This window comes from Oreochromis aureus, linkage group 3 (assembly GCF_013358895.1).
Source record: "Oreochromis aureus strain Israel breed Guangdong linkage group 3, ZZ_aureus, whole genome shotgun sequence".
Taxonomy (NCBI): Eukaryota; Metazoa; Chordata; class Actinopteri; order Cichliformes; family Cichlidae; genus Oreochromis; species Oreochromis aureus.
In genome coordinates, this window is record NC_052944.1 from 91,939,840 (window position 1) to 91,961,841 (window position 22,002).

At 43.6% G+C, this 22,002-nt stretch overlaps 1 protein-coding gene across 1 annotated transcript in view; it reads right to left on the reverse strand.

Annotated features, from left to right (window-relative positions):
- Window positions 1–10,217: 10,217 nt before the first annotated feature.
- The window catches only part of LOC120434657, a 53,495-nt gene continuing 41,710 nt past the window's right edge, over window positions 10,218–22,002 (reverse strand). Inside the window, exons 5-7 of the mRNA XM_039602882.1 lie at window positions 17,062–17,337; window positions 16,601–16,800; window positions 10,218–10,367 (exon numbers count right to left, since the gene is read on the reverse strand). Of these exons, the coding sequence (XP_039458816.1) occupies window positions 10,218–10,367; window positions 16,601–16,800; window positions 17,062–17,337 (626 nt within the window). The remainder of the gene's footprint in view (window positions 10,368–16,600; window positions 16,801–17,061; window positions 17,338–22,002) is intronic.

Here is a 22,002-nt window from a genome sequence, read left to right on the forward strand (position 1 = left end):
TGCCTCTCTCCTTCGTGCTCCTCATGTTCTCTCTCTCCCTCTCCAGTCTGTCTCCGTGTACTACCTGTTTTTTTTTTGATAGTGTCAGTCTGTGTCCGTCATGTTGTGTTTGCTTTTCTCCCATCTCATTATTATCATTATTCTTGTCAGCTGTGTTCCCTGTGTGCTCCTACGTTCCTCGTTAGTTTTCTGTGTATTTATGTCAGAGTCTCCCTCAGTTTCGTGCCACGTTGTCCCTCATACTCGTCTGCGTGTTTCGTTTCATGGTTTCCTGCTTTTTGATTTCTGTTTACCTTTTGCCAGCAGTGAAGCTGAGGGTTTTTGAGTTTAAGTTACCGCCTCCGTAAGTCTGCTTTCTGGGTTAGTTTCCTGCCTCCCTTCACACACTCATGACAAAGACGGGGACGTTTTTCGAGTAACAGCGGCGAGAGAGAGAGAGGGAGAGAGTGGCTTTTGAGATGTAGTTAGTGTGTAGTTAGTGCGTAGTTAGTGTGTAGTTAGTGTGCAGTGTAGTCGATAGTTGTGTTTTGTGTCAGAACAATGAGGGGACTGCTGAATGTCCCAGCTGCAGCCAAAAAGTCACCAAAGGCAGACTGCAGTGTAAACGCTGTGATACACCTCCTGCTGTCAGGTCTGCAGGTATCAGGCTCTCTTTTATCTTAAAGTGGACAAAAACTATTTTTTGGAGTGTAACAAATAAGTTGTGTGACTTCTTACACCTGATTTGTCTTGATCCTGGCTCTCCTGACCCTGTGTTTTGAGTTGTCATACTTTTTTGATAATTTTGTGTTATTTTTGAGTTCTTGTATCCTATGTTATTCTGAACAGTACGGTTTATTAGAGTTCCCCTCGCGCCCCTGTGTCTCCCTCGGTATGTCTGAGTTCCTGTGCCTTGTTTCCCCTTCTTGTGTTTTATTCCATGTTTCCCCAGCCCGTTATGTCTGTGCTCTCCCTGTGCTCTTGTGGTTGCAAATTTTGAAGCCATCCTGATAACCTTCTCCTACCAACAATGTGGAGATCCAACCTTTTTAGATCCAATTAAAATCAAGGCACTCAAAAAGATGCTCTTGGAACAGAGTTTAATACACTGAATCATATGAACAGCAGGAAAAATACATACAGACATTTAGCAAGAAAATTACATAGCAAAAAGCAAGCAAAGAGGGGAAGAAAAGTGCTGGGGTGTCCTCTGGTCCCCTAATATATAGGGACCAGTATCCCCGCCCCCTGCTGCTGGGTAACTTTCAGACCCGTCCTTCAGCCAAACACAGCTGCAGGGGTCAGGCAGCGGCCAAGGTCTTGGTCAAAGGCCATTCAGGACTCTGACTGCCCTTTGCTTTGGCTTATCACAATAGGTCACAACATCACACATTAATCCTAATTATTAAATCTTACATCACAAGTGACACAATCTTATAACTACATCGGTTACATGCTTAACATGCTGATTCTCATATATAAAAACACTTCAGTGTAGGTTCAAAGTCTGTGTGTGTGTGTGTGTGTGTGTGTGTGTGTGTGTGTGTGTGTGTGTGTGTGTGTGTGTGTGATTATATTGTATGATATTTTAATCGTGATGTGTTCAGGATCTCTGTTACAATGTTACTGTTTTTGGTTGTGCTGCATGAAAGACGTTGAGTGTGTATTGGAGGAGGTGAGTTACCAGAGCTGGAGAGTGAGTTATTCAGGAGACTCTCAGCAGCATTAACTGCCCTGTTACTGCAGCACCTTCATAAAACAAGGTGAAGCAAGCGTCTTGTGCTTAAGACTCTACATGAAAGTTACAGTATATATGTTCAGTGCAGATAGATATATAGTGTATATGGTTACAGGTATACGTATCATACAAAAATCCACCACACTCTCTCTCCCCTCCTGTCTGCCTCTCTGTGTCCTTCCTGTGTTACGTTTAAGGTCTGCGTCTCGGGTCAGTATTTTCAGTTCCGTGTCCTCCCTGTCTTCTGTGTAATTGTCCTCAGCTGTGCTCCTCATGTGTTCCCACGTCCCTCATCAACTTCTGTGTGTTTATGTCAGAATCTCCCTCTGTTCCAGGTCACGTTGTTAATGTTGTTTTTCTCCCCTGTGTGCCTCACTGTGGAGTTTTAGGTTATATTTTCCCAGTCTAGTTTAGTTCATCACTAGTTGTATCATTTCCCTGAGTCTACAAATAAAGCTGCTTTTTGATTTCATTCCCGTGTTGCGAGTCCTGCATTTTGGGTCCAGTCTCCTGCCTGCACACAGCCGAATCGTGACATGATTATTCTGTAAATAGTTTGATATGGTTATAAAAAATGTCTTGGCTACATTTTTAGGTAAATACTTGTATATGACTTTGTTGTTTGTAAAACTAGTGCATAGGTTTTTACAATTCACAATTTATATTTGCATTTCAAGTTATGAAAATGATTCGTTAAACATGTTTGTGTTGCAGTAAAAACATAACTTTATGTTTTCAGTCGGCTTTTAGATCAATTGTGTTAATACATTATGTCAAATGTATGTTGTGCTGAAAATAATGATCCCAAACAAAACAAGATAAAAAGCTTTTAAAAGTGCAATATAGAGATTAAAAGTAGCCAAACAGCCATTTCTACCCTGAAGACCTGAGGGTTAAACTTTTTTTTAAGTAACGCAATAGTTACATTTCCTAGTATTTAGTTACTTTATAATATTGTAACTCAGTTACAAAGAAGTAAATTGTGCTTTACAAATAAAGTGTGGAAATAACGTTCCAGCTGACAGTTGCTTCTCTAAAATCACTGCTGATGTTTTTCTATTTTGGCATCGTGTTCTGTGGAAGCAGATTTCTTTTCCGTTGTATTAATCATATATTTATATCACTTTAGTAATATATCACTTTCACATTAATTGCACGCATGTTCATCACAAATGGGCCTTATGCTCTACCACACTTACACACTGGCACAGTGAGGCCATTGGAAGTTCATGGGGGAGACGTTAAACAGATAGTGAGACTCCTGCTTATCAGGGATGTAAATCGTTAGCGTGGCCAAGCAGGAAAACAAGGTCATAATTCTCTGTGAGGGGGAAGGTTTCGAGGATGAGCTGGAGCTGAGGGTGTTGGGTACTGGATTCACGTTCACTAAAACTGCCAATCAGGATGAGTGGTCACAATGTAAGTTTCTGACCAATCACAAACACGGTTAAGTGTATGAAGATGTTAAACACACAGACTGAAAGCAACAGCAAACCAGCAGTGTGTAAGAGCACCGTTAGTTCAATATTAAATGTACTAGCTGGTCCACGTCCTCATTTAGGTTTGACAGCATTGTTAGTAGATAAAGACAGACAGCTTAAACATGGATTGAGCTGTGGTTTGGGGAAGGCCTCAGAGGGGACTGGCAGCAGCTCCCATGTGACAGCCTTCAGGCCTCCAGCTCCCCCAGGAGGTCCTGAGGTGTACTGCAGCCAGACATCAAATAACGTAATCTAGTATTTCCATATTTCACAGGTTCTCAGATAACACTCCTACATTTCATGTAATTTCATTTACCAAGAAAAAGCCTTTTTAGAAAAACATTAAACAGACTTAATTGTTAAAGGTAATGTTTAAAGTCTCACTGATTTACAGTCAATGTGTGCACAAGTTTTTCTTCGTGCTTGAATCTAAATAGAGTCGTTCAATTCACAACAACAGACGCTTCAAGGTAGTTTAAACTGTAAGACCTGTAAAGACAACATGACAGAAACCCCAAATAATCAGATGATCCCACACAAGCGAGCATTTGGTCACAATGGAAAGAAAACATCCACTTTAATAGTATTAAATTAGAATTACAGTATTAAAGTAGTATTATAGTCGCTTCGCTCAGCTGGGTAAACAAAGCAGTGAGGTCAGAGCTCGTCAAGAGAACTGAACAACCATCTGTGCTTTTTATTATCTGTGCTCGAATGTGACGTATTGGGGGAGGTTACCATATTTGCCACCACATGACTCCCATCTGGATACGCCCCTGCCTCCAAAGCTGTAAAAAGCTGCATTTATTAACAGTTACACACTGACAGTGAAACTATTGGAAACACAGACCATGCTAAGCTAATAGCTATGCTAAGCTAGTGAACCTGAGAAGGCTGAATAAATGAATCCTGTTGTTTGCTGATGAGTTAACAGAATGTGTGCTTCCATAAAGCATGTTACTGTGTAAAAGACTGTAAACAAGCTACAAGCAGAGATGTGGAGCAGAACAGCACTGTGTCCTGTGAGAGTGTCTGTTACTCACTGTCTGTTACAAAGGAGGATCATTATGTATTTATTTCATTAGTGGGCTTCTGTCTGTGGTCTCAGTGGTTCCACATGAGGTTTCCATGCTGCACATTTTGAAAACTATGGTTCAGGCTTGTCTGTCAGTCCCAGATTCCCTGTATCTGTAATGTGAACTTTCATCAAAGGCAAACACATTGATCAAAAATCAATACGTGAATAAACCCACAGCTTAAAGATGGCACAGTCAGTATTCAGGACAAGATACCCAGCACCATTAAAGGTGATGAGAGGAAACCTGATATGTCAGCAGCTGTAAATAACATGCAGTGTTAGTCTGTGTGGGCTGGGATGGATTCAAATCCCCGACCAAAGGATCTGCACCTGTTAAAGGTGAGCCATGTTAAAAGGAACTCATGTTTGTGTTGTATGAACACACACATGCTGTGGCACTGAGTGTGCGTTCAATGAGGATCACAGCAGCTTCCTTACCGAAGACCAGGATCAGGAGTGACAGGATCAGGTTCATCCTGCGGCTAAAAAGAAAGAAATAATCTCTTTAAATCTGCTCCTCCAACCAGCCGACAGCCCACAAACAGCAATCACTGCACTGCAGCTGGCTCAGGTTTACTTTCACTTTCACACAGGTCCTGGCTTAACCTTTAGTATAAAAGCTCTTCACTGCAAATGATTCTCAAAGTTAAAGTCAGAAGAGAAACACAAGAGCATGTACTGCCTTCATACTCACATGGTACTACTTTTAGTAACATGTGGTTGAGGCTGGGATTAATGTCCTGCCACAGTTAGAAAAGCCTGGCTGGACTGCATGCCTTTCACTGGGTGTCATATTCCTCTGTCCCATCATCAGTAAAAATAGACACAGTGAAAGATTCAGATCTGAGCTGAGCTCAGATTGTTGCATTCATGCTTCAAGTAAAAGTTTTACACTTGTGCCAAACAGCCCAGCACAGTGTTTGTGTAGCACACGCTGAAAACGCCATATTTACCAAGAATATAGTTACAAACAGTGTTGGGCAAGTTACGTTGAAAAAGTAATTAATTGTAGTTACTAATTACTTCCTCAAAAAAGTAACTGAGTTAGTAACTAAGTTACAATATTCTGAAAGTAACAAATTACTTGTAGAAGTAACTATTGTGTTACTTTAAAACATCTTTAACCCTCTGGGGTCCAGGGTTTAATCGGCTGTTGTTGACTACTTTTGATTTTTTTTACCGCTGCATTTCACCTTTAGAAACTGTTTACCTTGTTTGGTATCATTCTTTTCAGCACAACCTCTTTAGATTTTGTTTCTGTGTCTCTCTTCTGTCCCTTGTGTTACGTCTCGCTCTGTCTTTGATGTTTGTGTATTTCCTGTTTTACTTTGACAATCCCGTGTCCTGTGTTAGTGCATCCTGTTTTGCTTCCTCTCTGTCTTGTCATGTGTGAGTCCCAGCTGTGTGCTGTGCAACTCAACATCACACTAATCTAACAAAACTGTGAGCACTTTAAGCGTTCCAGCTGAACAGCAAACATAAAATCACAGTCTGCTGTTTGAAGGGCGGCAACAGTTGAGAGCGTTGCTGCCTGAATGACAAACACTGAGGTGAAAGAAGATGGCAGTCAGAAAGTAATGGCTGTTGTTTGCAGCCAACGATTTTCTGAGTGTTTTATTAGTAATACTTGGTGTTGTGAACGGTTTCCAGCTCTCTAATAGTTTTTCTTAGAATATTGTTCGATGTCAGTGGAGCTAAAAGCAGAAACATTGTTTGCTACTATTCAACATTCAGGGAACGAGTGAACATTTCCTCAAGGACTCCAACTCTTCTCCCACCTCCTCTCCATTGAAAAAAACATGGTAAACTTGTGATATGCTAACTTTAAGTTGCAGAATTTTACCTTTTTTAAAAAATACTTTTGACTGACAGTTTTATGAGTAATACATGCTTTGAATAATTCTTATATTTGTACAGTAGTACCTAATCACACTGGACAACTCATGTTTGCATGGCAGTGTACGTTGTCCCATAAACCTTGAGACCAACACACTTAAGACCCCCTGGCATGTCTGCTTGCTGGTATAGGACCAGTACAGTAACAGGACCCTGACCAGTTCTTTTATTTAGTTTTTAACTCTGGTTAGCAAACAGCTCGTAGGGGGCTTATTGCAACCTTCTGGCAATAGCAACACAACAACAAGTCTGAAGCCCAGGGTTTAGACATGACCCACACAGAGTAGAGACCAGTCAGGAATCATATTATAATATCCACTCTAGAGCGAACAAAGGCAGGTGTCTACTAACCAAAGAAATCTACAGACGGAGGTTAAGTGTGCATCATTTCTATACAGTCAAAGTCAATAGAAAATGATGTTAAAATGATGATGAAGTGAGTGAACCAGGCCACACAGAAATCTGATCCCAAACACTGATTCAGGTAGATTATAATAAACTGATAATACAGATATATTTCTCCTTCTAATCCACAAATAGAAAGTACTTCATGTGTTGGTCTGTGGGGCATCTCTGATCTCTAGTGTCAAACAAAACCCTCCATTTGAATTTCATTTTGAAGAAGAACACAAAGCTGTAGAGACACAAATCTGCTGAGTCGGCGGGTAATAAGGGAAGATTTTCTCCGTGTGAGCCGACGGGTTTGAACCCACCGTCGGGCCTTTCTGTGAGAAGTCTGCATGTTCTCCCCACGTCTGCGTGGATTATTTGCTGAGTCTAAATGTGCCAATGCTCGTCTGTCTCCATGTGTTAGGCCACCTGTGGATCACTTCCTAGTTAAAGGAAGACTCTTCTTAAATCTCTTGTTGTGAGAAGCAGCCCAGACCCACTGATGCACATGGGCACTCAGTCATGTATCAGAGTGGGTAATAAGGTGGAATAAGACACCAGCAGTAAAACCCTGCATGAACAGACATCTGCTCCAAGGACAGAGACACGTTTTCAACAATGTATTAGCTGTTATTGGTTCATGCATGCAGCTGCAACAGATGTTGTACAATGGTCATGATGGAACTGGAGCTGGACTTGACCCACTCAAGGTAACTGCAGAGAATCACTGGAGGAACTTCTTTCACAAGCTTCTGCATTCAAGCAGATCCATCAAATATACAGGCTCCTTTTTACCAGCATGTTAGAGAATAACTGTGGTCGGCCTGAAAAATAACTCTGAACTCATTATTGATTTAAATGCAGACTCCCATTCTGCTTTTACAACATCTAATTATTGTCCACATGAACTGGACTGAATGTGATTGGTGTGAGTAGTTGGAACTGTGACATCAATGGTGTCTCTGCCTCCTCTCTTAAACACAATTAGTCTCTTTAATTCTGACTGAAACTGAAGTCAAGTAAACACAACTACACATCTTTGTATAGAAAGCTCACACAGTCACTTTCACTTTAGAATGAAAGAGTAAACTGAATGAATGTGTCGGCTTTATAATGTGCATGTTTCTCACAGAGGGACAAAAGCCACACAGGTCAGGTTTCACAGAGATACAGGATGGAGCTGAATCCCAAACTAGTTCAAAGCTCTGACATCAAGTTATGAAGAGCAACATGTTTCCTTGCTCCTCTGTCCCGGAGTGCAGTCTGTACCTCTATCCTGGAGGATCCTTGTGGCCTTTGGGACACACTCAGAATCCAGAATGACTCCACCTGAAATGAAGCTCAAAGGAAAAAAGGCTTTGACTGAGCAGTTCAACTTCCAGTTATGCTGCTCTTTACAATACATTAGAAAAGTTCCCCTTTTTCACTCTTCACACAAACATTTGAAATATGATTTGATAAAACAGCCGTTGGTTTTTCAGACGATGAATTTGTAATTAAAACTATTTAACAGTTTGAAAAGATTTTCATATTTCTAAATGACACAGCTGCTCTTAAAAACTGCATTTCTTCTATTAAAGATTCAGTTTTATTTACACAGCACCAAATCACAACAACGGTCGCCTCAAGCTGCTTTATATTGTAAGGTAGACCTACAATAATACATACATGAGCAGCACTTTGGCAACAGTGGGAAGGAAAACTCCCTTTAACAGGAGTTTGCAAAACTGCAAATCCTTTCATGAGTCTGCAGTTGTTCAGTTTGGATTTAATTCATGATTTGTTTTATAAAATCAAATGTAAAGATGATGCCTGCTAATGGGCGAGGACGTGCTGTCTAGTGCAGCATTACTGTAGCTGCCTACATGCCTGGAAGCTCAGTTTACTGTCTGCCTTTAATCCACAGGAATCAAACGATTCCAGGGAGATGCTGATTTACAGATGAACACAAAGCTGCGTCCAATCTGCTGATGCTGATGTAAAACCACGTCAGGTGGAGTTTCATGTGTGAGTTCAGTGTGTGGGCTGATTATGGTCTGTGGGCTGGCACGGCTTGGATGAGGAGGGAGGACATAGAAGACAATTAGAGAAGAACATGGGGGCGTCACGTTTAGTTCAAATAAACGGTTGAACATTGAGCAGCTGAACAATGAATCATTGATGTCACACATTTGTTACTGTGGTTGGAGCTGTTTGTTGCAGGCTAACAAATATTGCTGTAAATGCACTCGTGTCTTCAGCACTCGCAGAAAGAAGGTGTGCAGATTTAGCCGCAGGCAGCCATGACGTGATGTGCATCAGACAAACTGCAATGACAGCAAATCTTGAACTTCCACTAGAAAAGGTCTCTATAAGCTGCTGGGAGGAGTTTTACCAAATGAACTCAGCAGAATGTCTCATGACTGGAATCTGCTCCAAGGTTAATAAAGATCAACTCTTTGTTTTTGCTGTTTGTGTTTCTGTAAGTGGACGAGCTGTTTGGTTTGACACAGCAGGGCTGAGCAGAAGGATCATCTGTGTGGAAAGAACATCAACACAAATATCTGCAGTTCTAAGGGCTGAAAGAAGAAAAACAATCTTTACAATCACTGACATGAAATGAGTCCATTCAACAACTTTTTGAACTCGCTGTATCAAAGGACCAAGTTGTGATGAAAGGCCAGCAGTGCTGTGCACTACCAAGTAAATCCATGAGCAGTGTTGCTCATATCAATACTAACACTGCTCTGTGTCACTTCTAATGGCAGTATATGTATGTATATGTAGGGGAGAGCAGTGTGTCAGCATTTATGAGATGAACCATCATCAATGTTCTGAACACATTTTAATGACACTAAATCACTGTGATGTTCACATTCTGCAATAATTAGTTAACACAATAAAAACACAGCTTTGAGCTTTTTGGACACCTTGAATATAAATGTGCGTCTCAGTAAAACACAATGTGCTGCAGGCTACAAATAAAATAGGTGTGATAGTCACACCAAAAGCTTCAGACAGTTTTCATTGAGCATCTTTGACCTACTTTGTTTTTCCCCCAAAATATTGATGTAACACAGTCCAGTGTCTGTATAATGAACTTAGAGCATAGAAACAAAGTCTCAGTCCCATCACACTAGTATTGATCCGACACCAATACCAGCGTTGGTATCGATTGGCCACCTTTAAGGTCCAATTCATGCCTTTATTGAACAACTAATTCCTGCCTGTTCAAATGAAGTTCCTGCAGAAAGCTTTGAAAGGAGCAACATTTCAGTCTGTCACACTAACACATGCTGGAGCAGCTGTTCATATTTAACATGCACATATTGTTCACAAGCAAACAAAGCGCTGCAGTTCTCCCTCTCTGTGAAGCAGCACAGTTACATGGAAAAGATAAAGCCTACAGTGGACAAGCTGCTGATCTCAGATCTGTAGGTGATGACAGAGAGCACATGTGGCTGTGCATTTATTAACACTGGGAACTGTGGGAACCAGTAGTATCAGAACAAACTGGAGCAAAGTTCAACATGTTAGAAGTTAGTTTGTGCCCAGTGTGCATGTTTCATGAGTGCTGTGATAACTCTGTGTGTGCGTTTATTGAAATGGCTTTAAGATGCTTTGTTTCACTTTATTGGCAGCAGTGTTGTGACTGCACGAGCTGTGACTGAAAGGATCAGGCTGAAGGTACGAACGCCATCCGTGAGCTTCCTCTGAAGGGCGTCTGGGTGAGGCGTCCGACTGGGAGGAGACCCCGGGGCGGACCCAGGACACGTTGGAGAGATTCTGTCGACTCATCGGGGAACGCCTCAGCGTCCCAGAAGAGCTGGAGGACGTGGAAAGAGGTGTGAGCGTGTGCGCTGAGACCACCGCCCCCAGAGACCGGGACGAGCAGGTGTATGAAGAGGGGCGGGGCTTAGTGAGGCTCTCTGAGTGGATATGATTGGCGTTTTACAGCCACAGCATCCTGAGCAGCCCCGATCTGACATCATCTCTGAAAATCAATCAATAATCAATCAGCGAGTTTGTTTGATTTTCACTGTGAACTTTGTTTCAAAGATGGAGGCCACGCTGCTCTCAGAGGACTGTGTGTGGTTGTGGTAAACGTGTGAGCTGCTGCTGGTTCTTCCTCACATGTTTGACATGTTTCCACCTTTTTCACAGATGTAAACGGCTCCAAAAGGCTCGAGTGGTTCTGGATTTGACAGCACGAGGACTTTATGTCTGCTTCCAAACAGAAATGAATGGTGGCAGCAGGATTTCTGTCTCTACTTGGAGTTTGATTTTGGCTGTTTGCTTTGTGTTATGGTTTCTTTCAGTCCATGTCACAGATCCAGACACTGCACATCCCGCTGACTTCACTGAGCTACATGAGTTTGCTTATTTTACTTTTGTTATAGAACATTTTGCTCAGCTATCATATCTGGCCTCCTCCCTTTGGTCCTTCCATGAGCTGTCAGATATCAGGATTTTTCTATAAAACCAGTTCCTGTAGAAATGACATCATTACTGTGGGAATATTGTCAAATATTCCAGCACGACTGGATTCACAGAGGAACACGAGGAGGAACTTTGTTTGCTGTGAACTCACCAGAACAGGAAACTGATGACATCCATGAGCTGCTGTAATCCTGAGAGCTGATTTCAAAAAGCGTGAAATGTCCCCGACGCTCAGACCTGACGGGTCTGTGGACTGTTTGAAGGAAGCGTGGACTGTGATGTTCTCCTCACTGAAGCAGATTCAAACTCATATGGACACAGAACACAACCATGATGTCAGCGTGACCCAGGTCTCATTGCTGAGTGACATTTCCTACTGTTTAATGGTCAGTGAACACGCCACGGTGATGTTGATGTGGGCGTGGCAGCCACACACTGCAGCTGTGGATTTTCCTCTGTGTGCTGGAACTTTGTTTCAAAGTAGTTATGATGAGTTTATAAAAATGTGTGTGAGTGAAACTGATGAGTGTAATGTGCTGTCAGAGTGAGGAGTCACTTTGAAGCTGTGTCCAGGAGTTATTGTGATCACACAAACTCCTCTGGTGAGTTGGTCTGATGCACATTCATGGTTAGTGCTGCCCTGTTATACCTCAGTAACACAACTGCTGTGATGTTCACTGTCAGCCATCCTGTAACGTATGAGTGAGATTATTAGTAGATTATTAGCTCTCTGCCAGCAGATTAGAGGCTAAGCAGGCCTGAGCACTACAGCTGGCTGTGAGTACAGATGTGTAACAGCTGCATGAACACTAAACATCATCAGATATTTGAAACCAACCGTTTCTGCCACAACAGAAAAATACATTTTCTTTGCTGGATTTGATTTGTTTCTAAATCTCTGTCAGCTCCAGATATCAGTGATCGGTCTCATTGATTACTGATAATCGTCCCACATCAGTCCGTCTTTATTTTTAAGGCTGCTGATATTATGATAAAGAAGCTCAAAGACTTCCTGACACACAGAGGCAGCTGTCACAGCTGTTTGAAAACCTGAGTTTGTGGAAGAACTTTGCAGAAACAAAAACACAGCTCAGTCTTGGATTCAGATTTTGACTTCAAAGCGACACTTTCATCGGGAAGTTGAAATGAGACGTGTTTAATAAACTGGCACATTTCTTTCTCCTGTTTTTACAAAGCTCTCATTTTGGTGACGTCATCAAAGAAAACACACCTTTCACTTCCACCCAGTTCTTTTGGGCTCTGACTATTTCCTGGATCCTTTTCATGGACTTAAAGTGGCCACGTTGTGTAACACGGATCCTTTCAACTCCTTCTGGAGATGATTCCAGGAAAAGATGGAGCTCATTGAAAAGACTCTGAGCACAAACATTAAAATCCTGTGAGAGCGAAGCCTGAACTGATTCTGCTTTTTCCTCATGAATGTTCACAGATAAGAGGAGAGATTCAGAGAGGAACCAACCAATGTGAAAGTGAGAGACAGACGGAGACAGCAAGGAAGGAAAGTGAAAGGTTTCCAGGATCAGACGAGTTCAGGTGGATTCATAAAGAGAGATCAGCAATAAAAGGAATGAAGTGTTTCCTCAGCTGGAGGCAGAACCAGCAGCTGGACTGTTTCCCCGCAGCTGGACTCACAGGTGAGACACCTGCAGCTTTACTGACACCCAGTGGACGCAGCAGGAAACTGCAGCAGCTCAGACAGTAATTCAAGTGTTTATTCAGGGCTGCTGTGGCTCATTAAAAACTCTGAAATTCAAATAAATGAAGGTCTTCAAATGTCTCATATTTCTCTAAAATAATTAAATTGAAGTTTTTTCAGACTGGAAGGAAAAATGAAGCCAAGACGAATTTTTTCAGTCAGTTTTTAAAGTTTGACTCGCTCAGCGTCTCTCCTCTTATCACCGCTGATCAGACACATTTATTTATTTGAAGATGCAGTTAGCGGCTGACACGCTGATGATGCTCAGTAGATCTGATCTTTGTATCTGGATTTATTTGACAGGGACAGTGTTCATGTTCATGGACATCAGGATAAAAACAGAAGATGGAAACCTGCCAGATTTGAGCTAAACTGCTCATTTCCATGTGTAGTCCCTGGGCAGGTCACATGACTCTATCCAACATACAAAGACACACAGACACACAAGAAAAGCCAGAGAAACAAAGACAAATCCAAACAATCCATCATACTGAGTTAAAGTGATCACAGGTCTGCTTTGTTGGAGATGAGCCTTCAAAGTGGAACATGTGGACTGTTCCTTTATTGCTACCACTGAAGGCCACGCCCCTCTGGTCATGTGATCATGTGGTTTGTAGGAGGATCCACCTGTGCTTCCTCTCCTCTCTCCTCCACCTGTTACAGTGAGGGAACGTCCTCCATGATGGAGGAGCTGCTGGAAAGTGCTGAGAGTTTCCTCCAGAGTGAGACCTCTGTCACAGTTCAGAGGATCTACGGCAGCAGAGACCTTCATGGACACTAAAAGTTTCAAACACACAACAACAACATCACACTGACTCCACTCTGACATCACTGATCAATAATCAAAGAACACACAGATCAAACTGATTGATCAGCCATCAGAGGAGTCGGATCAATGGAGCTGCTTCTGTTCCTGATGTCCCCTGTTTGATCCTGGACCTGAACTCTCCCTGCAGAGGAGACACAAGACAGTCAGACACACACACACACACAGATACACACACACACACACACACACACACACAGACAGACAAGCAAACCTTTGACTTTGAGCTGCACTGTTTTCTTCCTTAGCACATTCCGCACGATGCGATAGGGGAAGATCTCTTCGCTGTAGATTTCACAGCTGTATCCTCCGCTGTCTCTCTCTTTGGGGTGTTTCAGGGTCAGACTGAGGTCTCCAGTTTTCAGCAGGTCTTCATTCATCTTCGTTCGGTCTCTGTAAACCTGGTGCTGTTTGTGAGAGCCGTTCTTATACTGGTGGGCAATCATTGATGGTTCAGGCTCAACGCGTACCCACTCCACTCCAGCATCTTCAGGCAGGTTTTGTGTGGTTTTGAAGGGCAGCTGGACAGACTCCGCCCCCTCCTCCACCTCCACCTGACAGACTGAGAGGACAACAAACACAACATGAGCTGTACAAAGTGTGATTGGTGTTGACAGAGCAGCATCATGTGACTCTTGTTCTGCACTAAATGAAGCGATGGAGTGGCGCCTCCTTCAGGCAGAGAAACAGCTCATGGAGAGAAATAATTATTACAGCAAAAACAAGAGTGGAGCTGCAAATAAGGCCGAGAGGAACGCTGCAGAAAACTGTTCATGTGTGAATTCATCACTTCATAGATTTATTTGAGCACTAAAATCAGAGCTGCTTCTATTTCTAATATGACAGCTGTACATTAGAGCTGGAACACTTTTCCACCTCTCAATTTTAAATACATGTAGACATTGAGGGCTAGCAGGAGGGGCTATATGCTTACCTGCTGCTCTGGCAGGTGGCTCCATGCCCTCCTGGGTTTTAAATACACCTTAGAACACACATACATCAACAGTACATATGAGCGGGTGGAGGGAGGTTTGAGTCTTCCTACACCCCGTTCTCTCTGCGGCCTGCTGGAGCAGGGGGCTAGGAGGAGGAGTTGGCCGTCCGACTGGGGTCTGGTGTATGGGGCCTCCTGCTGCTGCGGAGTCGGGCGGTCTGCTTCTCCCCACCGCAGGGAAAAGGGTTACACCACCTGAGTCTGGGTGCAGTTTCCCCCTCCAGGGGCAAGGGTACCTAGACTCGGGGCTTAGAGCACGCTTGGGGAGTGTGATTGTGTGTACAGCGTCTCTATGTCTGTCTCCACGTTGGGTGAGTGTTGAGTAATTGTATATGAGAGCATGAGGGTGGGAATAGATGTTTGTATCTGTGTGTGCCTGTTTGTCTGTGTCTATATGTCAGGTTGGGTATCAGACGCCACCTCTCTGGGGACATCTCAGGCCCTCCAAGGTTTGAGGCCCATCTCCCCACCACTTCCCCTGCCGGTGGCGGACGCCCCTCAGACATCGGTGCGTTGGTGGTTCTCTGTCTCCGGGTGGGCGCCCAGGTACCCACCGGCTCACTCCTTGGCGGCTGCTTATTGGGGCCTGGAGCCTGGGGCTCGCTCGGGCCACTTTGGGGATGGGGTGCCCTCGGCCTCACGGCCCGGGGCTCGGCCACTCAGGCACAGCTGGCTGCCGGCGGAGCTCACGGGCACGCCACTGCAACCCCCTGGCTTCTGCTCCGCGGCTGCTGAGTGACCCCTCATCTGGGACTCTCCTCAGCTCTTTCTGGGATAGTGGCGCAGCTGCCCCTCTGTTGGTCTTCCTTGGTCTCTTGTGTTCTGAGGGCCTCTGGATGTCTGGAGTCTTGATCTCCTCCATACCTGCTTCATGCCCTGGAGGTCGGGGCAGTGGCCCCCCACACCCTCTAGCAGATCATTACATGAAGGAACCTTTTAAAACAAGCGCGTTCATGCTCACAGGTGTACACACGGGTGATCACACACACAAATTACACCCTTTTTGGCTCCTACCTCAAAGCACACTGTGCGCTGTCGATCTCACGTGCTGCACAATAATGTTTAATATTTAGTATTTACTGTAAAAAAAAATAAATAAATAAAAAAAATAAATAAAAAAAATAAAATAATGTTTAACATTTAATATTTACTGCCATATTCCCATATATCATTGTGATGTTGTTTATTCTATTACCCTTGTTTTCTTCTGCTTGTTTTCTTTTTTCTTTCTCAACAGGTGATCCAGGTGATCGATATATGTATTTTTTTTTGTCTGCTTACTCTGTTGGTTTTTGTTTTTTGCCCTTTTTCCCCGTCCCTCTTCTCAGCTGTTTTCCTTTCCCTCTTTCTTTCTCCCCTTTCTTTCCCCCAGTAAAGTCTGTCCCGCATTCAGCAAATGAAAAAAAAAAAAAAAAAAAAAAAAAAAAAAAAAAAGAGCTGGAACACTTTAAATGTGAGCCATAAAAACATGATACTCTACAAGTGCATTCAGCTCTGACACTGTCACATCATGAAGGAGACGTGGAAATCACTTTGTTACACAAATCAAAGTCAAATCAATTCTATTGATAGAATATTGTGTGATCAATAGACTGATCAGTTTCTAATCTGTCATCTATCAGCTGGAAATCCAGCAGTGTCAAACAGACTTGGCAGCAGATTAGGACCAAACACAAACACATTGAGACTTTTTCTTCATCAGCAGTTGCAGGTAAATTGCAGCAACAATGCGACTCAGACAGTTTCTCTATAACTGCAGGGCTTCCTGCGCTGCTGTTAGTCAGATACGGATCAACAGGTTGTGGATAGAAAGCAGATTCCTTCAGCAGAGGATCCATATCACACTTGAAGCATGTCGTCGGGAAACAATCAGTGAAAATGGGACACTTTGAGCCAATTTGAGCCTCAAACTCTGAACATAACCTGCTGCAGACCAGCTGATGTGTTCAGTTACCATGGTGAGGAATTTCACAATAAAGTAGGGGGGTACGCTCTGTCTTTTCCCGGCCCGACGCTCTGGGACATTTTAGACAAGTTTCCTGGCAGAATACGATCCCGTCCGGAGGCCGACACCATCCTTACCCACATGGGCACAAACCGGATTCCAAACAGCGCTCCCACTTCCTCAAACTGGACTTTGTGTGTCTTTGTGAGGCTGTGAAACAAGCCCACAGTAGTGTTTGTATCTCCGGCCCCACTCCCACCTGTGGCCGTGGGGCGTTTGGGCGGCTGCTCGGCCTCCACACCTGGCTCTCCTCTGTGTGTGACTCCCACAGCCTGGGCTTTATTTTGAAGTTAGCATCATTTTAATGGTCTTCTTAGTCTGTTCATTTAAACACACAGTTGCTCCGCCTGACATTTTTGGTTTTAAGATCAAAATATCAAAGAATTTATTTTATTTGAATGAACTGAAAATAGATTCAAACTAAAAGCTTTTACAGAATAAACTCCTACATGACCTCTGACCTTTGACCTGTATCTACAGCACTGACCTCTGACTTTCAGCTCCACTTGTTTCTTCAGCAGGATGTTTCCCTCCCTGCTGTAGACGGTGCAGGTGTAAGTGTAGTTGTCATCATCTGTGGGGTATTTCAGGGTCAGACTGAGGTCTCCAGTTTTCAGCAGGTCTTCATTCATCTTCATTCGGTCTCTGTAAACTTGGTCCTGTTCTTCAGGCTGGTCAGAGCCGTTCTCATACACGTGGACCTTTGTGTCGTATTTGTCGTTCCACTCCACTTTGGCGTCTTCAGGCAGGTGAAGTGTGGTGTTGAAGGGCAGCTGGACAGACTCCACCCCTGAATCCACCTCCACCTGGGGGACTGAGAGGACAACAAAGCACAACATGAGCTTGGATGGAGACATTTGTGTTGACTCTAACAGGCTGAATGCTGCTGCTTCACTGGGAGCTCACTGTTAGATAGAAAGTGGTCAGTGTGAAGAGGAGACGCAGCAGAAAGATGAAGACTGACAGGAAGAAAGCAGTGAACAGACTGTTGGAGCTGCTGTTAGTGGGACAGGACTTTATTCAGTCTCTGAGGACCAGATTTGACTTGATGAAGCAGAGAAACACAGTCTGAGTGTTTCTGTCACACTCACTTCATCACACAGCTCAGTTTGACAACATTTGGAAGAATTTGATAGAAGCCTTCCTTTAGTAAAAGCACCAATAAAACACCATGAAAACACCTCACTACACACAAAACTGCAGTACTGGCAAATTGGACATAAAGTCTGAAAAGTCAAAGTACTTATTGTGCAGAAAAATGTTCCCATCAGTGTCTATGGATCAATATTACTGCTGCACATGTTTAAGGCTGAGCTCATTTCAAATCCTTTCTATTGTGTTGAATCTGCAGTAATGCATCATATTCTATAAAATCATATGTTTGTAGTGGCTGTCCTGTGAGGACCACGTATCTCTAAATAAACAGCTGTTAATGAGCTCACAAACACAGGCCTACAGCTGGATTTGAAAAAGTCCATTCAATAGAAAATCAACAATCACAGCTGGATTCAAAGGCTTGAGCTCTGTGTGACATGGTTACCTGTCAGTATCTACAGGGGATTCAAATATGAAGGAAACATGAAGGTGGTGCATTAGAAAAACTGCTGCTTTCAAGTGCAGAGCAACAAACTATTTGAACTGATCCAACTTTATTAAGACAGACAAAGATTTGTGGAACAGCTGCTGTTTGCTGCTATAGATATAATCCAGCTGATGTGGGAGAACTACATGTGACACTTTGATGCAGCCATGAATCTGACTGATTTCTTTCCATTTTCAAAGGTTGATGCATCAGTTAAAGTCCTTAAAAAGCTCAGAAATAAAGAGAAAGGTTGGTTAAAGCAAAGAGAGGCACTGGCAGCATTTAAGACACTAAACAAGAGAAACAGATCAGAGAACATCAGACTGAATAAGTGGAATAAAGTGAAACAGAGAACTAACGCTCCCTAAGAATGGAGCTGTCAGAGGAAGAGAGCAGCAAACTGAAAGTCTCTGTTAGCTGCAGAGCTCTGAAACTTCACACAGCTTTGGATGATAACATGGAGAAAGGATCTCCAAAAGTTGATTCTGTTCATTTGGACGTAGCGTTTTGTGGGAGAAACGTTTCGTCACTCGTCCAAGTGACTTCTTCAGTGTTAGCTGACTGCAGGTTTCCCCAAATCTTATAAACATGGCCAATGGTCATGAGAATTTGCATAATTAAGACTGACCTCCCAGCCCATTGTTCCTTCAGTGGGCTGGTTTCGGTCATTATGCAAATGTACTGTTTATAAGATTTGGGGAAACCTGCAGTCAGCTGAGACTGAAGAAGTCACTTGGATGAGTGACGAACCGTTTCTCCCACAAAACGCTACGTCCAGATGAACAGATTCAACTTTTGGAGATTTACTTTCCTGGATGATTGAGAATGCATCAAGACGTTTTAACCCACTTTGGCAAGGACTGCCTAAAGCTTGTACGTCAGTATGAGCAAACAGCACGTAAGATGGCGGAAAACAGGAACCACCTGAGATTCAGCCTCAGATGCCAACAAAACAGGATTACTCCTAAAAGTCTGCAAATGAGCTCTTCAGTTAAAGGCTTCCGGGCAACAAAAATCCTCCAGAAGGCACAGCATCAGTTGCTTAATGAACGGGTGAGGCAAACTAATTTTACCATCGACATGCTAAAATCTCAAGAGGAGCGGATCCGATGGAGACTGACTATGCTTTTAGATGAGAATACTCTTAAAAAGGTGTTTGACTTCACTGAGAAGGCTCGTCTAGCACAGCACAAGAAGTCTAAGACCAGGCAACAAAGGAAGTTTGACTTACTTGTTGTACGTCGGAAACCACCGCAAAATACGGAGAGTGTCCTCAGTGACCAGAAGAGACAAGGATGCGACATGGAGGATGTGGACAAGTGGGTGAAGAATTTGTCTGACAGACAGCTCACCCAAACAGAGAAAAACATCCTTGTTAATGGTTGAATTTTGCTGTCACACCGAGACAAATCCCGCTAGTGGAGCTGATCACAGCCACAGAAACAGCAATTTGTAACAACAATATTGCAGAAGTGGAAGCAGAGCAACTACGGACGAAAGTTTCCGCCTGTCTCAGCAATGCAAAGCCCCCAGCATCCAACATCACCATGGAGGAGAGGAAGGCACTCACATCACTTAGTGATGACAACAACATTATCATCCTTCCGGCAGACAAGGGTAGCTGCACAGTATTGCTAAACCAGAAAGACTATCATGAGAAGATTTTGTCACTGCTCAGTGATGAAAATACTTACGAGCCCCTGAAACGAGACCCAGGAAGTGGCTACAGGGAGAGGGTCATAGACTGTCTGAAGCAGTTAGAACAAGACAAGGCTATCGACCGGACCTCATACCACAGGCTGTACCCAGGGGAGTCTACAGCAAGTCTGTATGGTTTACTGAAAATACATAAACAGGGGGCATCTTTAACACCGATTTTCTGCATTATCAACTCGGTCACCTATAACATCTCCAAGTTTCTGGCTTCGATCCTCAACCCGCTGGTGGGCAGCTCTGAACACCACATCCAGAACACCCTGGATTTTGTTGAGAAGGTGAGAGATGTCATTATGGAGGCAGATGAAACCATGATACGACGTTACATCTCTCTTCACTTGCATCCCAGTCACGGAAGCGTTGGAGGTAGTCCGTAAGAGATTACAGGATGACACCAACCTCAGCAACAGGACCACTCTCAGCATCGACCAAGTGTGTTTGCTTTTGGAACTGTGTCTTCATTCCACCTACTTCACATACAAGGGTCAGTTCTACAGGCAGAAACATGGGTGTGCCATGGGCTCCCCAGTTTCACCCATTGTGGCCAATTTGTACATGGAAGAAGTGGAAAAGAGGGCTTTGCTATCCTACCCTGGAACACCACCAAGCCATTGGTTCAGATATGTGGATGACACCTGGGTGAAAATCAAATCTCAGGACGTACTACATTTCACGGATCACATTAACTCGGTGGACCAACACATCAAATTCACCATATGAAAAGTGGCAGGTTAGCCTTCTTAGACTGTGAGATTTCCATCAGTAATGGGGAACATCTAAAAGCTGACGTGTACCGTAAACCTACACATACGGATCAGTATCTAAGGTTTGACTCTCATCATCCACTGGAGCACAAACTGGGTTTCATCAGGACGCTACAACACAGAGCGAACACCATCCCCACTGACACAGCGGCCAGGGAGGCAGAAGAACATCAAGAAGGCCCTGAGTAAATGTGGTTATCCCAGCTGGACTTTTGTCAAAGCGGGAAAGGCACCTAAAGAAAGCTCCAGCCGATCCAGGAGAGAAGGACAACCGCTGCCCAGGCGAAAACCTGTAGTGATCCCATATGTGTCAGGAGTATCGGAGCAATTGAGACGCATTTTTTCTAAACACCGCGTCTCTGTGGCTTTTAAACCCCAAAACACGCTGCGCCAAAAACTGGTCCACCCAAAGGATCGGGTCCCCTGACACAAACAGAGTAACATAGTGTATCCTGTTAAGTGCCAGGAGGATTGCCGAGGATTTATACATCGAGGAAACCAAACAACCTCTGGCGAAGCGGATGGCACAACACAGAAGAGCAACCTCATCAGGCCAGGACTCTGCAGTCTATTTACACCTACAGGCCAGTGGACACTCTTTCAATGATGAGGATGTTCACATCCTGGACAGGGAGGAACGCTGGTTTGAGCGTGGAGTCAAGGAGGCCATTTACGTGAAAAGGGAAAGACCATCTCTGAATCGAGGAGGGGGCCTAAGGGTACATCTTTCGCCATCTTACAATGCTGTGATTGCAGCCATTCCCCAACTCTCTGTGAATGATACTCATGGCCATTGATCAGTGTTCTTTGATCAGTGGGTTTTGGTCAGTGGTTGTTGATCAATGGTCATGGGAATTTGCATAATTACGATTAAGGAACTGACCTCACAGCCCATTGTTCCTTCAGTGGGCTGGTTTCAGTCATTATGCAAATGTACTGTTTATAAGGTTTGGGGAAACCTGCAGTCAGCTGAGACTGAAGAAGTCACTTGGATGAGTGACGAAATGTTTCTCCCACAAAACGCTACGTCCAGATGAACAGATTCAACTTTTGGAGATTTACTTTCCTGGATGATTGAGAATGCATCAAGATGGAGAAAGGATGTGGAGATTTTCACAGTTCTGCTAGAAATCATCTTCTAGTTATTGTGACTCAGATATGACTGATTATAGATGAGGACCAAAGAAGGTTTTTACTGATATTTGAACTGACTTAGCTTAGCCTGTGTTTTAGCCACATGCTAAACAAACACATGTTCAGAAACTAGAAGATGTTACCTTTCAGATGAAGTCTCACACATGAACTTTGCTCCTACAGTTCATCTGCTGAAGCTTTTGCATTTGGCTGGAAATCAAATAAAAACCAAAACAGCCACAAACATCAGACATGCTAACACTGTAACATTATTGGATGGAGC